At 46.2% G+C, this 14,344-nt stretch overlaps 1 protein-coding gene and 1 long non-coding RNA gene across 2 annotated transcripts in view; both read right to left on the minus strand.

The window, feature by feature from the left end:
* Window positions 1-2,749: 2,749 nt before the first annotated feature.
* On the minus strand, window positions 2,750-4,209 carry LOC133138565 (sperm acrosome membrane-associated protein 4-like). Its single transcript, XM_061257848.1, has 3 exons — window positions 4,187-4,209; window positions 3,776-3,880; window positions 2,750-3,439 (listed from the first exon to the last, which is right to left on the minus strand). The coding sequence occupies exons 2-3, from the start codon at window positions 3,831-3,833 to the stop codon at window positions 3,201-3,203; spliced, it is 297 nt and encodes a 98-aa protein (XP_061113832.1). The 5' UTR covers window positions 3,834-3,880; window positions 4,187-4,209; the 3' UTR covers window positions 2,750-3,200.
* Window positions 4,210-6,283: 2,074 nt separating this feature from the next.
* LOC133110239 (uncharacterized) overlaps window positions 6,284-14,344 on the minus strand; it is an 8,259-nt gene continuing 198 nt past the window's right edge. Inside the window, exons 1-3 of the long non-coding RNA XR_009704838.1 lie at window positions 13,946-14,344; window positions 10,781-10,896; window positions 6,284-6,320 (exon numbers count right to left, since the gene is read on the minus strand). The exon at window positions 13,946-14,344 is cut by the window's right edge and continues 198 nt beyond it. This is a non-coding gene — a long non-coding RNA (uncharacterized LOC133110239). The remainder of the gene's footprint in view (window positions 6,321-10,780; window positions 10,897-13,945) is intronic.

The raw sequence follows: 14,344 nt of genomic DNA on the forward strand, positions 1-14,344 counted from the left end.
TGTAGGTCACAGAAGGTTCTAGCTGCAGTTTCCTGACAGTCCTTTATATACACTACTGTCTGGCTGCATTTACAGAGAAACGAAACTGAACCTGACTGATTTCACCGAGCTTTCCCTCAGCTGTTCTGCAAGCAACAAATACAGCTTTGTGTGTTTGGCTGGCAGGAGCCCGACTCGGTGTTTGCAGAGAAATTAAAACAGCCACGTACACAGCGGTGGTGTAATGTTTCTGTATCTGTCCTGTTTGTATTCATGTTTATTCTTGTTATTTATTCATTTTTCATACATCCTTGGTTATTGTTTTCCATTACAGTTCTCATTTGTTATCCCGTTATGTCTGCGTCTGAATGTTTACCAGCCTTGTCACTCCCGTGTCTGCGTGTCCCACTATTTTTGTTTACGGCAGTTTCGGGCTTTCAACATTCGCAATTCTTTCTTCCTCTGCTCTTGGTAGGTAAATGTTGTAAAGCACTATTCTTACTAACTACTACTGATCTAGATATTGTACAGTACTAATCCGATTAATACACTGATTGTTTGTCTCACTAACTAACAGTCACTTGTATTCACGTAACTAATTCACTAACGCAATCTCTTCGTGTTTCTGCACTGTTCTATAACTCCGCCTCCCTATGCTATCTCTGATTACTCGCTTAGTTTCAGCGAAGTATTCGCACCTGTCTCTCACTATCACTACGTCTTCAATCTATGCAAATGTCTACTCCCTAATCCGGAGCCGTATGTTTTACATGTGTGGTTACGTGCATCCAGTCCGCGTTTTCGTCTCCTTCTCGTTATTATGTTATTACTCTATTATGTTTCCCCACCTGTTGTCTATTTGTTTAGCCCACATTTTCCCAGCCCCGCCTAGATACTTTGTTGTACGTCGCTCTGGATAAGAGCGTCTGCCAAATGACAATAATGTAATGTAATGTAATGTAGATTGTCACCTTCCCTCATGTATTTAAACCTCAGTCTCTGTTTCACCCATTGTCAGAACGTTGATCAGTTACAGAGCTGAATTACTTGTACGCCTATTTCTTGAGTACGCCTTTTGTTTGCCCTTCTGCCTTCCTGGTTTTTGATTATCTGCTTTGTTTTAGTGACTTTGGTTTTTGCCCTCGCCCTTTTGTATTTCCGCCTTCTGATTTTCTGGATTTTTGACCTTTTTGCCTGTTTTCTTGACTATTCTTTTGATATCAGTTTTTGTGTTTGTCTTGGATCTCCTGGTTTACGAATTCTGAATAAATAACTACGTTTTTGGATCATCCCCTGGTCTGCGTCTGGGTCCTCAGTGCCGTACATAACAGGTGGGTCACCTGGGTTGGTCAACCTATGCCAGAAAAGGCTAACCAGGGGGCAATCCTCCCCTGGAGCAATGTGGGGTTAAGGGCCTTAGCTCAAGGGCCCAACAGCTGTGTGGATTTTATTGTGATTACACCTTGGATTGAACCACCAACCTTCTGGGTCCCAGTCATGTACCTTAGACACTAGACTACAGGGCTCAGGTGGTAAGAGCAGTCGTCTGGCAGTTGGAGGGTTGCCGGTTTGATTCCCCCTCCCGGGCTGTGTCGAAGTGTCCCTGAGCAAGACACCCTAATTGCTCCTGGGCTGGTTGGTGCCTTGCATGGCAGCCAATCGCTGTTGGTGTGTGTGTGTGTGTATGAATGGGTGAATAAGCAGCATTAATTGCGCAGCGCTTTGGATAAAGGTGCTATATACAGTACTGTGCAGAAGTCTTCGGCAGCTCAGGCTATATATATATATATTTTTTTTTTTGTGTGTTGGTATAAAAGAACATATTTGAGATTTCCAAATTAATTTTCCAAAAGATTTAATTTAACAGACATTTTTGCATTTCATTAAAAAAAAAAAACATATTACTGTAAGCAATTTACGATTTACATAACTTGATCAAGGTTGTCTGAGATCAGAAGCAAGGAGCCAACCAAAGTCTGCAGAAGAACTGTGGCGAGTTGTCCAACATTCCTGGAACAACCTCCCTGCTGATTGTCTTAGCCAACGCAAAACAAAACAAAATAAAAGGCAATTGTTCATCTTTCTATGGTGACATACTGCGTTCTGAGATATTGAGCCTCACAAAGTCCAAAGTGAACGGGCTCCAAGCAATTTTGTCAATTTGTCATTTCAGTCCGATCACCTGCGTATTTACACCCATATATTTGTGTTCGTTGCCAGATTCTTATGTGCTTGTCTAACTCTCCAGCGGTCTTGTGTACCCAGATTTTATTTCATTTTTCCTTGGAGTCTTGGTTTTGATCGGCTGGTGTCAACTTCTGGCTGAACTTTCGGATTACGTTTTCCGGATTTCCCTTTGTCCCTTGCACGATGCGTGTATGAACTCTTGCCTGTGACAGCTGTTGTTTTGGTTTTTCTGTAACGCTTCTGTGTGCTGGCTATTGACCCCTGCTTGTTGTACCACACCTGAAGTTAAAGACTTAAATTCTATGCATTCCGTGGTTGCGATTGGTTCCTTAGCCCTGTGGTCAGACATAACGTGAGCAAACCACATATCCTTAATCCATACACTGGCTGCCCGATACGTTATCAACTTGTGATGGCAATAACTGAAATCGAAGAGCGGGTCGAGTCACAATAGGGAGGGACGAACACAAACAGAAGTGCGTTTCAGACTTTATTGAACATTGGGCTCATAGTCACAATGACATTTAGGATTCACAGTTTCCATACGTAATCACAAGAAATGGATTTAAAAAGAGACGCTAAAATGGGTTTAATTCATTCAGTATTTTCAATGACACCACATTGTTCACCTTCCAAGTCACAGCAAAAGCATCAAGTTTAAAAAGGGGAGTGTAATTCTAAAAAATAAAAAAGCACCAGTTGCAGGTGGTTTAACAATTCAATGTGACCCTTGAACGGGAAGCAAAGCAATTCAGTGTCCAAACCGGGTTGAATGGACCGTGTGGCCTGAAAAGGAGTCAGACCGCTTGTGTGTGTGTGTGTGTGTGTGTGTGTATTGGTGTGTGTGTTGGTGTGTGTGTGTGTGTGTGTGTGTGTGTGTGTGTGTATGTGTGTGTGCGCGTGTGTGTGCGCATGTGTGTGTGTGTGTGTGTGTGTGTGCGCACGTGTGTGTGTGTGCGTGTGTGTGTGTGTGTATAAATGACGTGTGAGAGATCAGGCTGGACTGGATCCGGATCAGCTGCACACTGCAGGGTCTAGTACTGCCCGCTGTGCCACATGCAGGCCAGCAGGGCGGCGCTAGCAGCCACACTCAGAGACAGCTGGACAGGAGCAGCTCCGCTCACCACTGGGTTGCATAAGTCAGTGGTGCAGCAGGTGCAGGTGATCGTGTACCCAGCTCCCAAGATGGTGCCGTTGGTGATGGTGTTGCAGGAGGAAGAGTCAAGGCAGCCCTGAGTGTTGAAGCCCAGGAATCCAGAGATGGAGGGGAACTCTGTGGGGGGGATAATAATCACAGTATTTTTATTGGTCAATTTTAAAATCAAGGAACAGGGTTTTAGAGTTTTACATTTCTTTAGGTTACATTGCCCTTGTGACCACTACAATGAGGTGGATTCAACCTTACAGTTCTAGAGCAATAAAGCTTCATTAAATACAGAATGTTCATTTTCATTTGAACTTAAGATGTCAGGGACTGAATGGTATAAATATTGAAGTGATATGAATGATTGTGCATGAAGAGGCAAGCGTTGCCCATAAGAGCACCTGCTCCATGCTTATTATGGGGGTGGGGCAGTCTGTAGGGGTGGGGGGGGGCAGGTGTCCCTACCTGCTCTCCCAGTGTAGCAGTTGGGCTCAGAGGCATCACACTCCACGAAGCCAGGCATCAGACATGTTCCAAAAAGCCCCACACTGCACTTGTTGCAGGTCAGAGCTGAGCAAGGGGGGAAGGAATCATTTTAATGAACTACTGCAAACGGCAAGCTACAGCTCCATCTCCACACAGCACATCAGTGGGGAGAAACGGCGAGCTACGGCTCCATCTCCACACAGCACATCAGTGGGGAGAAACGGCAAGCTACAGCTCCATCTCCACACAGCACATCAGTGGGGAGAAACGGCAAGCTACGGCTCCATCTCCACACAGCACATCAGTGGGGAGAAACGGCGAGCTACAGCTCCATCTCCACACAGCACATCAGTGGGGAGAAATAAGGATGAAAGATGGAATGATACTCACAGGCTGTGCCATTGTTCAAAGACCGGAACTCTGAAAAGGACAGCGCAAGCGCAGAATCAATTTTAACGTCTTCCAGCAATCAGAACACAGCTTGTTATGAAAAGCACCGATACGGTGAATGATATCACTCAGATGCAACAAATATGAATGCGTTTAAGTGTGTGTGTGTGTGTGTGTGTGTGTGTGTGTGTGTTACTAAAATAATCAAACTGTACTTGTACCATATCTCTCATTTATGAAATATATGCAGTGTAATATATTTATACAGGTCCCATATTATGAACGAGTGAATATGGATGGTGGCGGTGTGGCAACATAGGGGTGGGAATAGTGAGTGTCAGTGGGGTAAGTGTGCATCAGTGGGGTGAGTGCATGTCAGTGGGAATAGTGAGTGTCAGTGGGGTGAGTGCATGTCAGTGGGAATAGTGAGTGTCAGTGGGGTGAGTGCATGTCAGTGGGAATAGTGCCTGTCAGTGGGGTGAGTGAGTGTCAGTGGGAATAGTGAGTGTCAGTGGGGTGAGTGCGTGTCAGTGGGGTGAGTGAGTGTCAGTGGGAATAGTGAGTGTCAGTGGGGTGAGTGCGTGTCAGTGGGGTGAGTGCATGTCAGTGGGAATAGTGAGTGTCAGTGGGAATAGAGAGTGTCAGTGGGAATAGTGAGTGTCAGTGGGGTGAGTGCATGTCAGTGGGAATAGTGCCTGTCAGTGGGGTGAGTGTGTGTCAGTGGGAATAGAGAGTTTCAGTGGGGTGAGTGCATGTCAGTGGGAATAGAGAGTGTCAGTGGGGTGAGTGCATGTCAGTGGGAATAGTGAGTGTCAGTGGGGTGAGTACATGTCAGTGGGAATAGTGAGTGTCAGTGGGGTGAGTTCATGTCAGTGGGAATTGTGAGTGTCAGTGGGGTGAGTGGTTGTCAGTGGGAATAGTGAGTGTCAGTGGGTCTCAAACTCAGTGACATGGACATGTGAATGCAGATTTTACTAAAATTGTGTGTGATTGTCAGTGAGTTTGAAATTAATTTAGGTTCCACTACGATAGCAGCCGCTGTACACAACACATTTCACATACATACCTGGCACCGGCATCATTTGACCTGTAGAGAGAAATATTAAATTAAAAACAATTACTACACCAGAAGCCACTGAACACAAATGGAAAAACATGCTGAGGATTCTGTTGCTACAATGATGAATAGTGAATGTCAGTGGGAACAGTGCCTGTCAGTGGGGTGAGTGCGTGTCAGTGGGAATAGTGAGTATCAGTGGGGTGAGTGCATGTCAGTGGGAATAGTGAGTATCAGTGGGGTGAGTGCGTGTCATTGGGAATAGTGAGTGTCAGTGGGGTGAGTGCATGTCAGTGGGAATAGTGAGTGTCAGTGGGGTGAGTGGGTGTCAGTGGGAATAGTGAGTGTCAGTGGGAATAGAGAGTGTCAGTGGGAATAGAGAGTGTCAGTGGGGTGAGTGCATGTCAGTGGGAATAGTGAGTGTCAGTGGGGTGAGTGCATGTCAGTGGGAATAGTGAGTGTCAGTGGGGTGAGTACATGTCAGTGGGAATAGTGAGTGTCAGTGGGGTGAGTGCATGTCAGTGGGAATAGTGAGTGTCAGTGGGGTGAGTGGGTGTCAGTTGGAATAGTGAGTGTCAGTGGGTCTCAAACTCAGAGACATGGACATGTGAATGCAGATTTTACTAAAATTGTGTGTGATTGTCAGTGAGTTTGAAATTAATTTAGGTTCCACTACGATAGCAGCCGCTGTACACAACACATTTCACATACATACCTGGCACCGGCATCATTTGACCTGTAGAGAGAAATATTAAATTAAAAACAATTACTACACCAGAAGCCACTGAACACAAATGGAAAAACATGCTGAGGATTCTGTTGCTACAATGATGAATAGTGAATGTCAGTGGAAACAGTGCCTGTCAGTGGGGTGAGTGCGTGTCAGTGGGAATAGTGAGTGTCAGTGGGTCTCAAACTCAGTGACATGGACATGTGCATGCAGATTTTACTAAAATTGTGTGTGATCGTGAGTGAGTATGAAATTAATTTAGGTTCCACTACAATAGCAGCCGCTGTACACAACACATTTCACATACATACCTGGGTCATACATATCTTGGTTAAACCACCCTTGAGCTGTTGAGAGAAATATTAAATTAAAAAACCATTACTACACCAGAAACCACTGTCCACAAATGGAAAAACATTTCAGACAATTTTTTCTCCCATTCCTATTGCGTTTCAATGAATACATTGGTTTGTAAACGAAAAATGAAACTGTCCATAGCTACATTGTGTTGGCAAGTTAGCCGTGGTATAAGAGGGATAATACCATATGAACGAGTCAGTTATGGCATGACGATGGTAAACGGCCATCCACGTAGCACCACCCAGGACTACATCACAGAATTATCACACACTGGCACTTTTTGGCATTGACCGTACATGGTATACAGAGGACGAAATGCATACAAATAACACATACATACGACAAGGTAGGGTAAAATCTCTAACGTGGTTTAAAAACATTAACCACTTGGAAGCCAAAGCAAGAAAACTCGCCAGTCAGAAGGAGGTTCAACTTACCAGATATGCCTTCCAGGCTAACAGACAGCACAAAGACCACCAACAGACGGACGTTCATGTTCACCGCTTTTTTTTTGTTTTTTGAAGCCCTCAATATGTTGTCTCAAATGCAATGAACCGTTTCAGAAGTACAAAACCCCTTACAGCTTGTCTTTTCAACTTGCGGAGGTGACCGGAGTATTGATCGTAATGAGAGAGCCTGACTGGACCGCATTGTGTTAATGTTACAGGTGGGGGTGTGGATGGGGGCGTTGTTGGGTGTGGCAGATGGATGGGATTGATGAACTGGTTGTGGGAGCTGAACTGGTTTTACTGGTATCGATTGCTGGGAGTGGGAGAGAGAACATTCTGCATCCTTCCAGGACATAGAATCGGTGTCTCATTTAAAAAGCTAGTCCAGAGATGGGCAACTCCAGTCCTGGAGGGCCGGTGTGTGTGCAGGTTTAACTCCAGTCCTGGAGGGCCGGTGTGTGTGCAGGTTTAACTCCAGTCCTGTAGGGCCGGTGTGTGTGCAGGTTTAACTCCAGTCCTGGAGGGCCGGTGTGTGTGCAGGTTTAACTCCAGTCCTGGAGGGCCGGTGTGTGTGCAGGTTTAACTCCAGTCCTGGAGGGCCGGTGTGTGTGCAGGTTTAACTCCAGTCCTGGAGGGCCGGTGTGTGTGCAGGTTTAACTCCAGTCCTGGAGGGCCGGTGTGTGTGCAGGTTTAACTCCAGTCCTGGAGGGCCGGTGTGTGTGCAGGTTTAACTCCAGTCCTGGAGGGCCGGTGTGTGTGCAGGTTTAACTCCAGTCCTGGAGGGCCGGTGTGTGTGCAGGTTTAACTCCAGTCCTGGAGGGCCGCAGTGTCTGCAGGTTTAACTCCAGTCCTGGAGGGCCGGTGTGTGTGCAGGTTTAACTCCAGTCCTGGAGGGCCGGTGTGTGTGCAGGTTTAACTCCAGTCCTGGAGGGCCGCAGTGTCTGCAGGTTTACCTCCAGTCCTGGAGGGCCGCAGTGTCTGCAGGTTTAACTCCAGTCCTGGAGGGCCGGTGTGTATGCGGGATTTTGCTGCCACCAGTTACCCTGGCTCAGTCAGCTAATGAGTCACATGCACCATATAATATATAATTATCCATATACAACATGACTGATTAACTTGTAAATTAGACCACAATAAAATGCTTCAAGACAAGAACATTTATCAGCTGCTGTGAGAATGTGGCTATAAATTACATATCATGTTAATGACTGCTCCTATTAAATAATTAAGAGCAGAAGTTGGTCTGAAATCAGACCACATATCATCTTTTGTATCAGAATTATTAGGTAAGCAAAAGTATTGTCCATTCACCCTCTTTTCTAAGCTTCTGAGCTTCTCCCAAAGACGGCTCTCTGGTTGGTTTATATTTTCTAACACAAATGCAGTCTTCACAGGCCAAACCCAAGAGTAGACATCCATCCATCCATCCATTATCTGAACCCACTTATCCTGATCAGGGTCGCAGGGGGGCTGGAGCCTATCCCAGCATACATTGGGCGAAAGGCAGGAATACACCCTGGACAGGTCGCCAGTCTATCTCAGGGCACACACACCATTCACTCACACACTCACACACTCACACACTCACACCTACGGGCAATTTAGACTCTCCAATCAGCCTAACGTGCATGTCTTTGGACTGTGGGAGGAAACCGGAGTACCCGGAGGAAACCCACGCAGACACGGGGAGAACATGCAAACTCCGCACAGAGAGGCCCTGGCCGACGGGGATTCGAACCCAGGACCTCCTTGCTGTGAGGCAGCAGTGCTACCCACTGCACCATCCGTGCCTCCAAGAGTAGACATTCATAACTATTAATTGTTTAACCAATCAATCTAACAGGACACACCTGGGCAACAATACACACCTGTCAGTCCAATTCTGTTCCAATTGTGCTCACCTAAAAATTGGGTGGTCTGATAGAAAAGGTAATTTGTTCTAAGTTGTTGAACAAATGAAGATAAAAATACCAGGAAATAAAATCTGAAATTTGCATCTCATGTACATCTTTTGACCCCAAACTCAATTGTCTTCAGGGTAGAGCAAAAACAAAGGAATTGCCCTTGCAGGAGGGGCCTATAACAGTGAATCCAGCTTAAACCAACAATTAGCTTGGGGTGCTAGCAGTAGCATAGAACAAATAAAATGTGCTTCCAACAGCAGGCCTCTGCCTAGCCCGTGCATCACCTGTAAATAAAGTGAAGAGGAAAAGACCAAGCTGTCCCAGGCAGCCTCGTGACTGCTGTGTCCTTAAGAATATGTGATGCAATGGCCATCCCGTGGGAAACCCCATCGGCCTGCACTGAAGAAGGCAGTCAGTAATCACAAGCGATCACCTTTGCCAGGGGTGCTTGCACAAAGTATTAAACCAGGGGGGCCACAATTGTGAAGCCTGTTTTTTCAGTGAGGTTGGATCCGAAGCAGAACAGTGAGCATATACACTAACCACACACTTCATTAGGAACACTTTATGACACCTACTTATTCATGCGATTATCTAATCTAAGTGACTTTGACAGTGGAATGATTGTTGGTGGCAGAGAGTGGTTTGAGTATCTCGGAAACAGCTGATCTCCTTGGATTGTCACGCACACTAGTCTGCAGAGTTTGCAAAGAATGCTGCAAAAAACGGGAATGCCGTTATTGAGAGAGGTCAAAGGAGAAGGGCAAGACTGGTCAAAGCTGACAGGAAGGTGACAGGAACAAAAACAACCACACATTACAATAGTGGTATGCAGGAGAGTATCTCTTGACACACACAATGCATCATAACTCTAAGTGGATACACTACAGCAGCAGAAGTCTATAAAATAAGTCTAATAAATACCGAGTGAGTGAATTTTATTTATTTATTTATTTTTAAAGATAATGTGGCTCCCAACATGGGCCGGGATACCTGTATGCAGTTCCTACCCACCATAATTTGGAATCTCCACCCCTACCAAGCAGGAAAGATGGGTTTCAGACCTGCAGACTGCACTGAGAGCAATAAGGATGAATATTGTAATATGCTAAGGTTAAAAAATAACTATGGTTAGCGAAAAGGCTTCGAAAGGCACACTGCACAAGCTGCTAAATGTAATCCCAAGCATTTCTTTCCATACTGTAGTGGGCAAAGGAAAGCTAAAGCAGCCAAACGAAAAGAAGGAGCACTGCTTTATGAGAATAAGGATATTGCTGATGACTTCATTGGCTACTTTCTTGAGGGTTTTACCAGGAAGTAGGTCACTGATAGGCTGGAAGGCAGATTCAATAATGTCTCAGGCAATATTGCGATAGGGGATATTAAAAGTCCTAGATAAATTACATCAATTAAAAACAAATGAGGCAGCAGGCCCTGGTGGCATATTTCCAAAGGCACTGAAGAAGCTCAGTGAGATCGTCTTTAAACCGCCATCTAGCCACTGGATATCAGTAATGTCAGCGAGGTTGGATCCCATTGATCGGAGCAGGAATACACCCTGGACAGGTCGCCAGTCTATCTCAGGGCACACACACCATTCACTCACACACTCATACCTACGGGCAATTTAGACTCTCCAATCAGCCTAACGTGCATGTCTTTGGACTGTGGGAGGAAACCGGAGTACCCGGAGGAAACCCACACAGACACGGGGAGAACATGCAAACTCCGCACAGAGAGGCCCCGGCCGACGGGGATTCGAACCCAGGACCTCCTTGCTGTGAGGCGGCAGTGCTACCCACTGCACCATCCGTGCCGCCCTGCCCGTAGCGTAGTGGTTAAGGTAAATGACTGGGACACACAAGGTCGGTGGTTCTAATCCCGGTGTAGCCACAATAAGATCCGCACAGCTGTTGGGCCCTTGAGCAAGGCCCTTAAACCTGAATTGCTCCAGGGGAAGATTGTCTCCTGCTTAGTCTAATCAACTGTACGTCACTCTGGATAAGAGCGTCTGCCAAATGCCAATAATGTAATGTAATGTAATACGCACACACACACACTCGCCCACACAAACACACACACACAGACACACACCTGATAGAGTGTGGTCTGGCGGAGGTCTCCGCCCATCTGTTCGGTGAGCTCCGGAGGCTCTGCCTCCTCTCCGTTTGAGTGACAGCTGGGGCTCAGGCTCTCCAAGATGGCGGCCTCTGAGGAAGGAGAGATGGAACAACACTCATCCCCCTCTCCACTCATCCACTCAGCCACTCATCCCCCTCTCCACTCATCCACTCAGCCCCCTCTCCACTCATCCACTCATCCCCCTCCCACTCATCCACTCAGCCCCCTCTCCACTCATCCACTCATCCCCCTCTCCACTCATCCACTCAGCCCCCTCTCCACTCATCCACTCATCCACTCATCTCCCTCTCCACTCATCCACTCATCCCCCTCCCACTCATCCACTCATCCCCTCCCCACTCATCCCCCTCTCCACTCATCCACTCATCTCCCTCTCCACTCATCCACTCATCCCCCTCTCCACTTATCCCCCTCTCCACTCATCCACTCATCCCCGTCTCCTCTCACTCCCCTCCCACTCATCCCCCTCGCAACTCATCTATTAATCCCCCCTGCATGCGTTAGGCAGTGTGTGTGTGAGTGTGAGCGTGTGAGTGTGTGTGTGTGCATTTGTTAGGCAGAGCGTGTGTGTGTGACTGTGTGTTAGGCAGTGTGTGTGTGTGTGTGTGTGTGTGTGTGTGTGTTAGGCAGTGTATGTGTGCGTGTGTTGTTTATGCAAGTGCAGAAACAAAAGCAAGTGAAAACAAACCATGTAATAATATATTTTATATATATTCATCCACTCATCCCCCTCTCCACTCATCCACTCAGCCCCCTCTCCACTCATCCACTCAGCCCCCTCCCACTCATCCACTCATCCACTCATCTCCCTCTCCACTCATCCACTCATCCCCGTCTCCTCTCACTCCCCTCCCACTCATCCACTCATCCCCCTCCCACTCATCCACTCATCCCCTCCCCACTCATCCACTCATCCCCCTCTCCACTCATCCACTCATCCCCCTCTCCACTCACCCACTCATCCCCCTCTCCACTCATCCACTCATCCCCTCCCCACTCATCCCCCTCTCCACTCATCTACTCATCCCCCTCTCCACTCACCCCCCTCTCCACTCATCCACTCATCCCCGTCTCCTCTCACTCCCCTCCCACTCATCCACTCATCCCCCTCTCCACTCATCCCCCTCCCACTCATCCACTCATCCCCTCCCCACTCATCCCCCTCTCCACTCATCCACTCATCCCCCTCTCCACTCATCCCCCTCTCCACTCATCCACTCATCCCCGTCTCCTCTCACTCCCCTCCCACTCATCCACTCATCCCCCTCGCAACTCATCCACTAATCCCCCCTGCATGCGTTAGGCAGTGTGTGTGTGAGTGTGAGCGTGTGAGTGTGTGTGTGTGCATTTGTTAGGCAGAGCGTGTGTGTGTGACTGTGTGTTAGGCAGTGTGTGTGTGTGTGTGTGTGTGTGTGTGTGTGTTAGGCAGTGTGTGTGTGCGTGTGTTGTTTATGCAAGTGCAGAAACAAAAGCAAGTGAAAACAAACCATGTAATAATATATTTTATATCTGTATTTATTGTTTGATAACAACTTGTTTGGTTATAATGTGTAATTTGTCAGAAAACAAAAACCGCCCAATACTGTAAAAAGTAGCCCGAATTGTATTCATCCTCGGGTACCCGCCCAAACTGGCCTCCGTTATATGTTTGCCAAGCTAATGCTAGTTTCCTATTAGTCTCTGCATTGACATGTGCTAATGCTAGTTTCCTATTAGTCTCTGCATTGACATGTGCTAATGCTAGTTTCCTATTAGTCTCTGCATTGACATGTGCTAATGCTAGTTTCCTATTAGTCTCTGCATTGACATGTGCTAATGCTAGTTTCCTATTAGTCTCTGCATTGACATGCGCTAATGCTAGTTTCCTATTAGTCTCTGCATTGACATGTGCTAATGCTAGTTTCCTATTAGTCTCTGCATTGACATGTGCTAATGCTAGTTTCCTATTAGTCTCTGCATTGACATGTGCTAATGCTAGTTTCCTATTAGTCTCTGCATTGACATGCACTAATGCTAGTTTCCTATTAGTCTCTGCATTGACATGTGCTATCTTCACTATTGTTTTTGGATAAGGTTATCCTCGTGAAAGCGCTAGCACCGTTTCAATTCATACGCTCTGGAAATGTTTCGGTTCATATCTCTGTGATGTGCAATGTTACGGTATATATATACAAATGAGCACAAGCTACTTACGAATTATTACTACTTACAAGTTATTTACAGCTAGTTACATATCATTTAAAAGTGATGTACTGTGTAGTACTTCATCGCTTTGTATCTTAACTTTCATGTTGTTATTTATTTTATATACATGTGATGTCATATAGCATTGTGTAATTGGGGCTACCTTTTTTGTATCATTTCAGTTTTACAAACTAAAAAAACTTGGTTTTGAGAGAAAGGAGAGTAAAAGACCCTTCAAACTTTACTCCACCTCCGACTGTCTCTTGAAGCCTATTGTTCGCTGTCTGTCTTTGTGTATCCAGCACACACATTGGGGACAGAACACTGTGCATCGAACCTCGTATTTATTTATTTATTTATTTATTTAAAGTGAACACTATATTTGCAATATCTTATATATATAACTAGGGCGGCACGGATGGTGCAGTGGGTAGCACTGCCGCCTCACAGCAAGCAGGTCCTGGGTTCGAATCCCCGTCGGCTGGGGCCTCTCTGTGCGGAGTTTGCATGTTCTCCCCGTGTCTGCGTGGGTTTCCTCCGGGTACTCCGGTTTCCTCCCACAGTCCAAAGACATGCACGTTAGGCTGATTGGAGACTCTAAATTGCCCGTAGGTATGAGTGTGTGAGTGTGTGAGTGAGTGAATGGTGTGTGTGCCCTGAGATAGACTGGCGACCTGTCCAGGGTGTATTCCTGCCTTTCGCCCAGTGTGTGCTGGGATGGGCTCCTGCGACCCTGATCAGGATAAGCGGGTTCAGATAATGGATGGATGGATGGATATGTATAACTCACAAAACACAAAACAGTTCAGACCTATAACACAATACAGTAGATGTAAAAAAGTAAAAGGAACATTTAAAACATTTATACAGTATATGTGCTGTTTCCACATAAGTGTATATTATATTTATATTGGTATTTATATAAGACCTTACCTGAATCCCTGTAGGTCACAGAAGGTTCTAGTTGCAGTGTCCTGACAGTCCTTTATATACACTACTGTCTGGCTGCATTTACAGAGAAACGAAACTGAACCTGACTGATTTCACCGAGCTTTCCCTCAGCTGTTCTGCAAGCAACAAATACAGCTTAGTGTGTTTGGCTGGCAGGATTCCGACTCGGTGTTTGCAGAGAAATTAAAACAGTCACGTACACAGCGGTGGTGTAATGTTTCTGTATCTGTCCTGTTTGTATTCATGTTTATTCTTGTTATTTATTCATTTTTCATACATCCTTGGTTATTGTTTTCCATTACAGTTCTCATTTGTTATCCCCTGTTATGTCTGCGTCTGAATGTTTACCAGCCTAGTCACTCCCGTGTCTGCGTGTCCCAC

The sequence above is a fragment of the Conger conger genome, chromosome 1 (assembly GCF_963514075.1).
Source record: "Conger conger chromosome 1, fConCon1.1, whole genome shotgun sequence".
NCBI classification, from domain to species: Eukaryota; Metazoa; Chordata; class Actinopteri; order Anguilliformes; family Congridae; genus Conger; species Conger conger.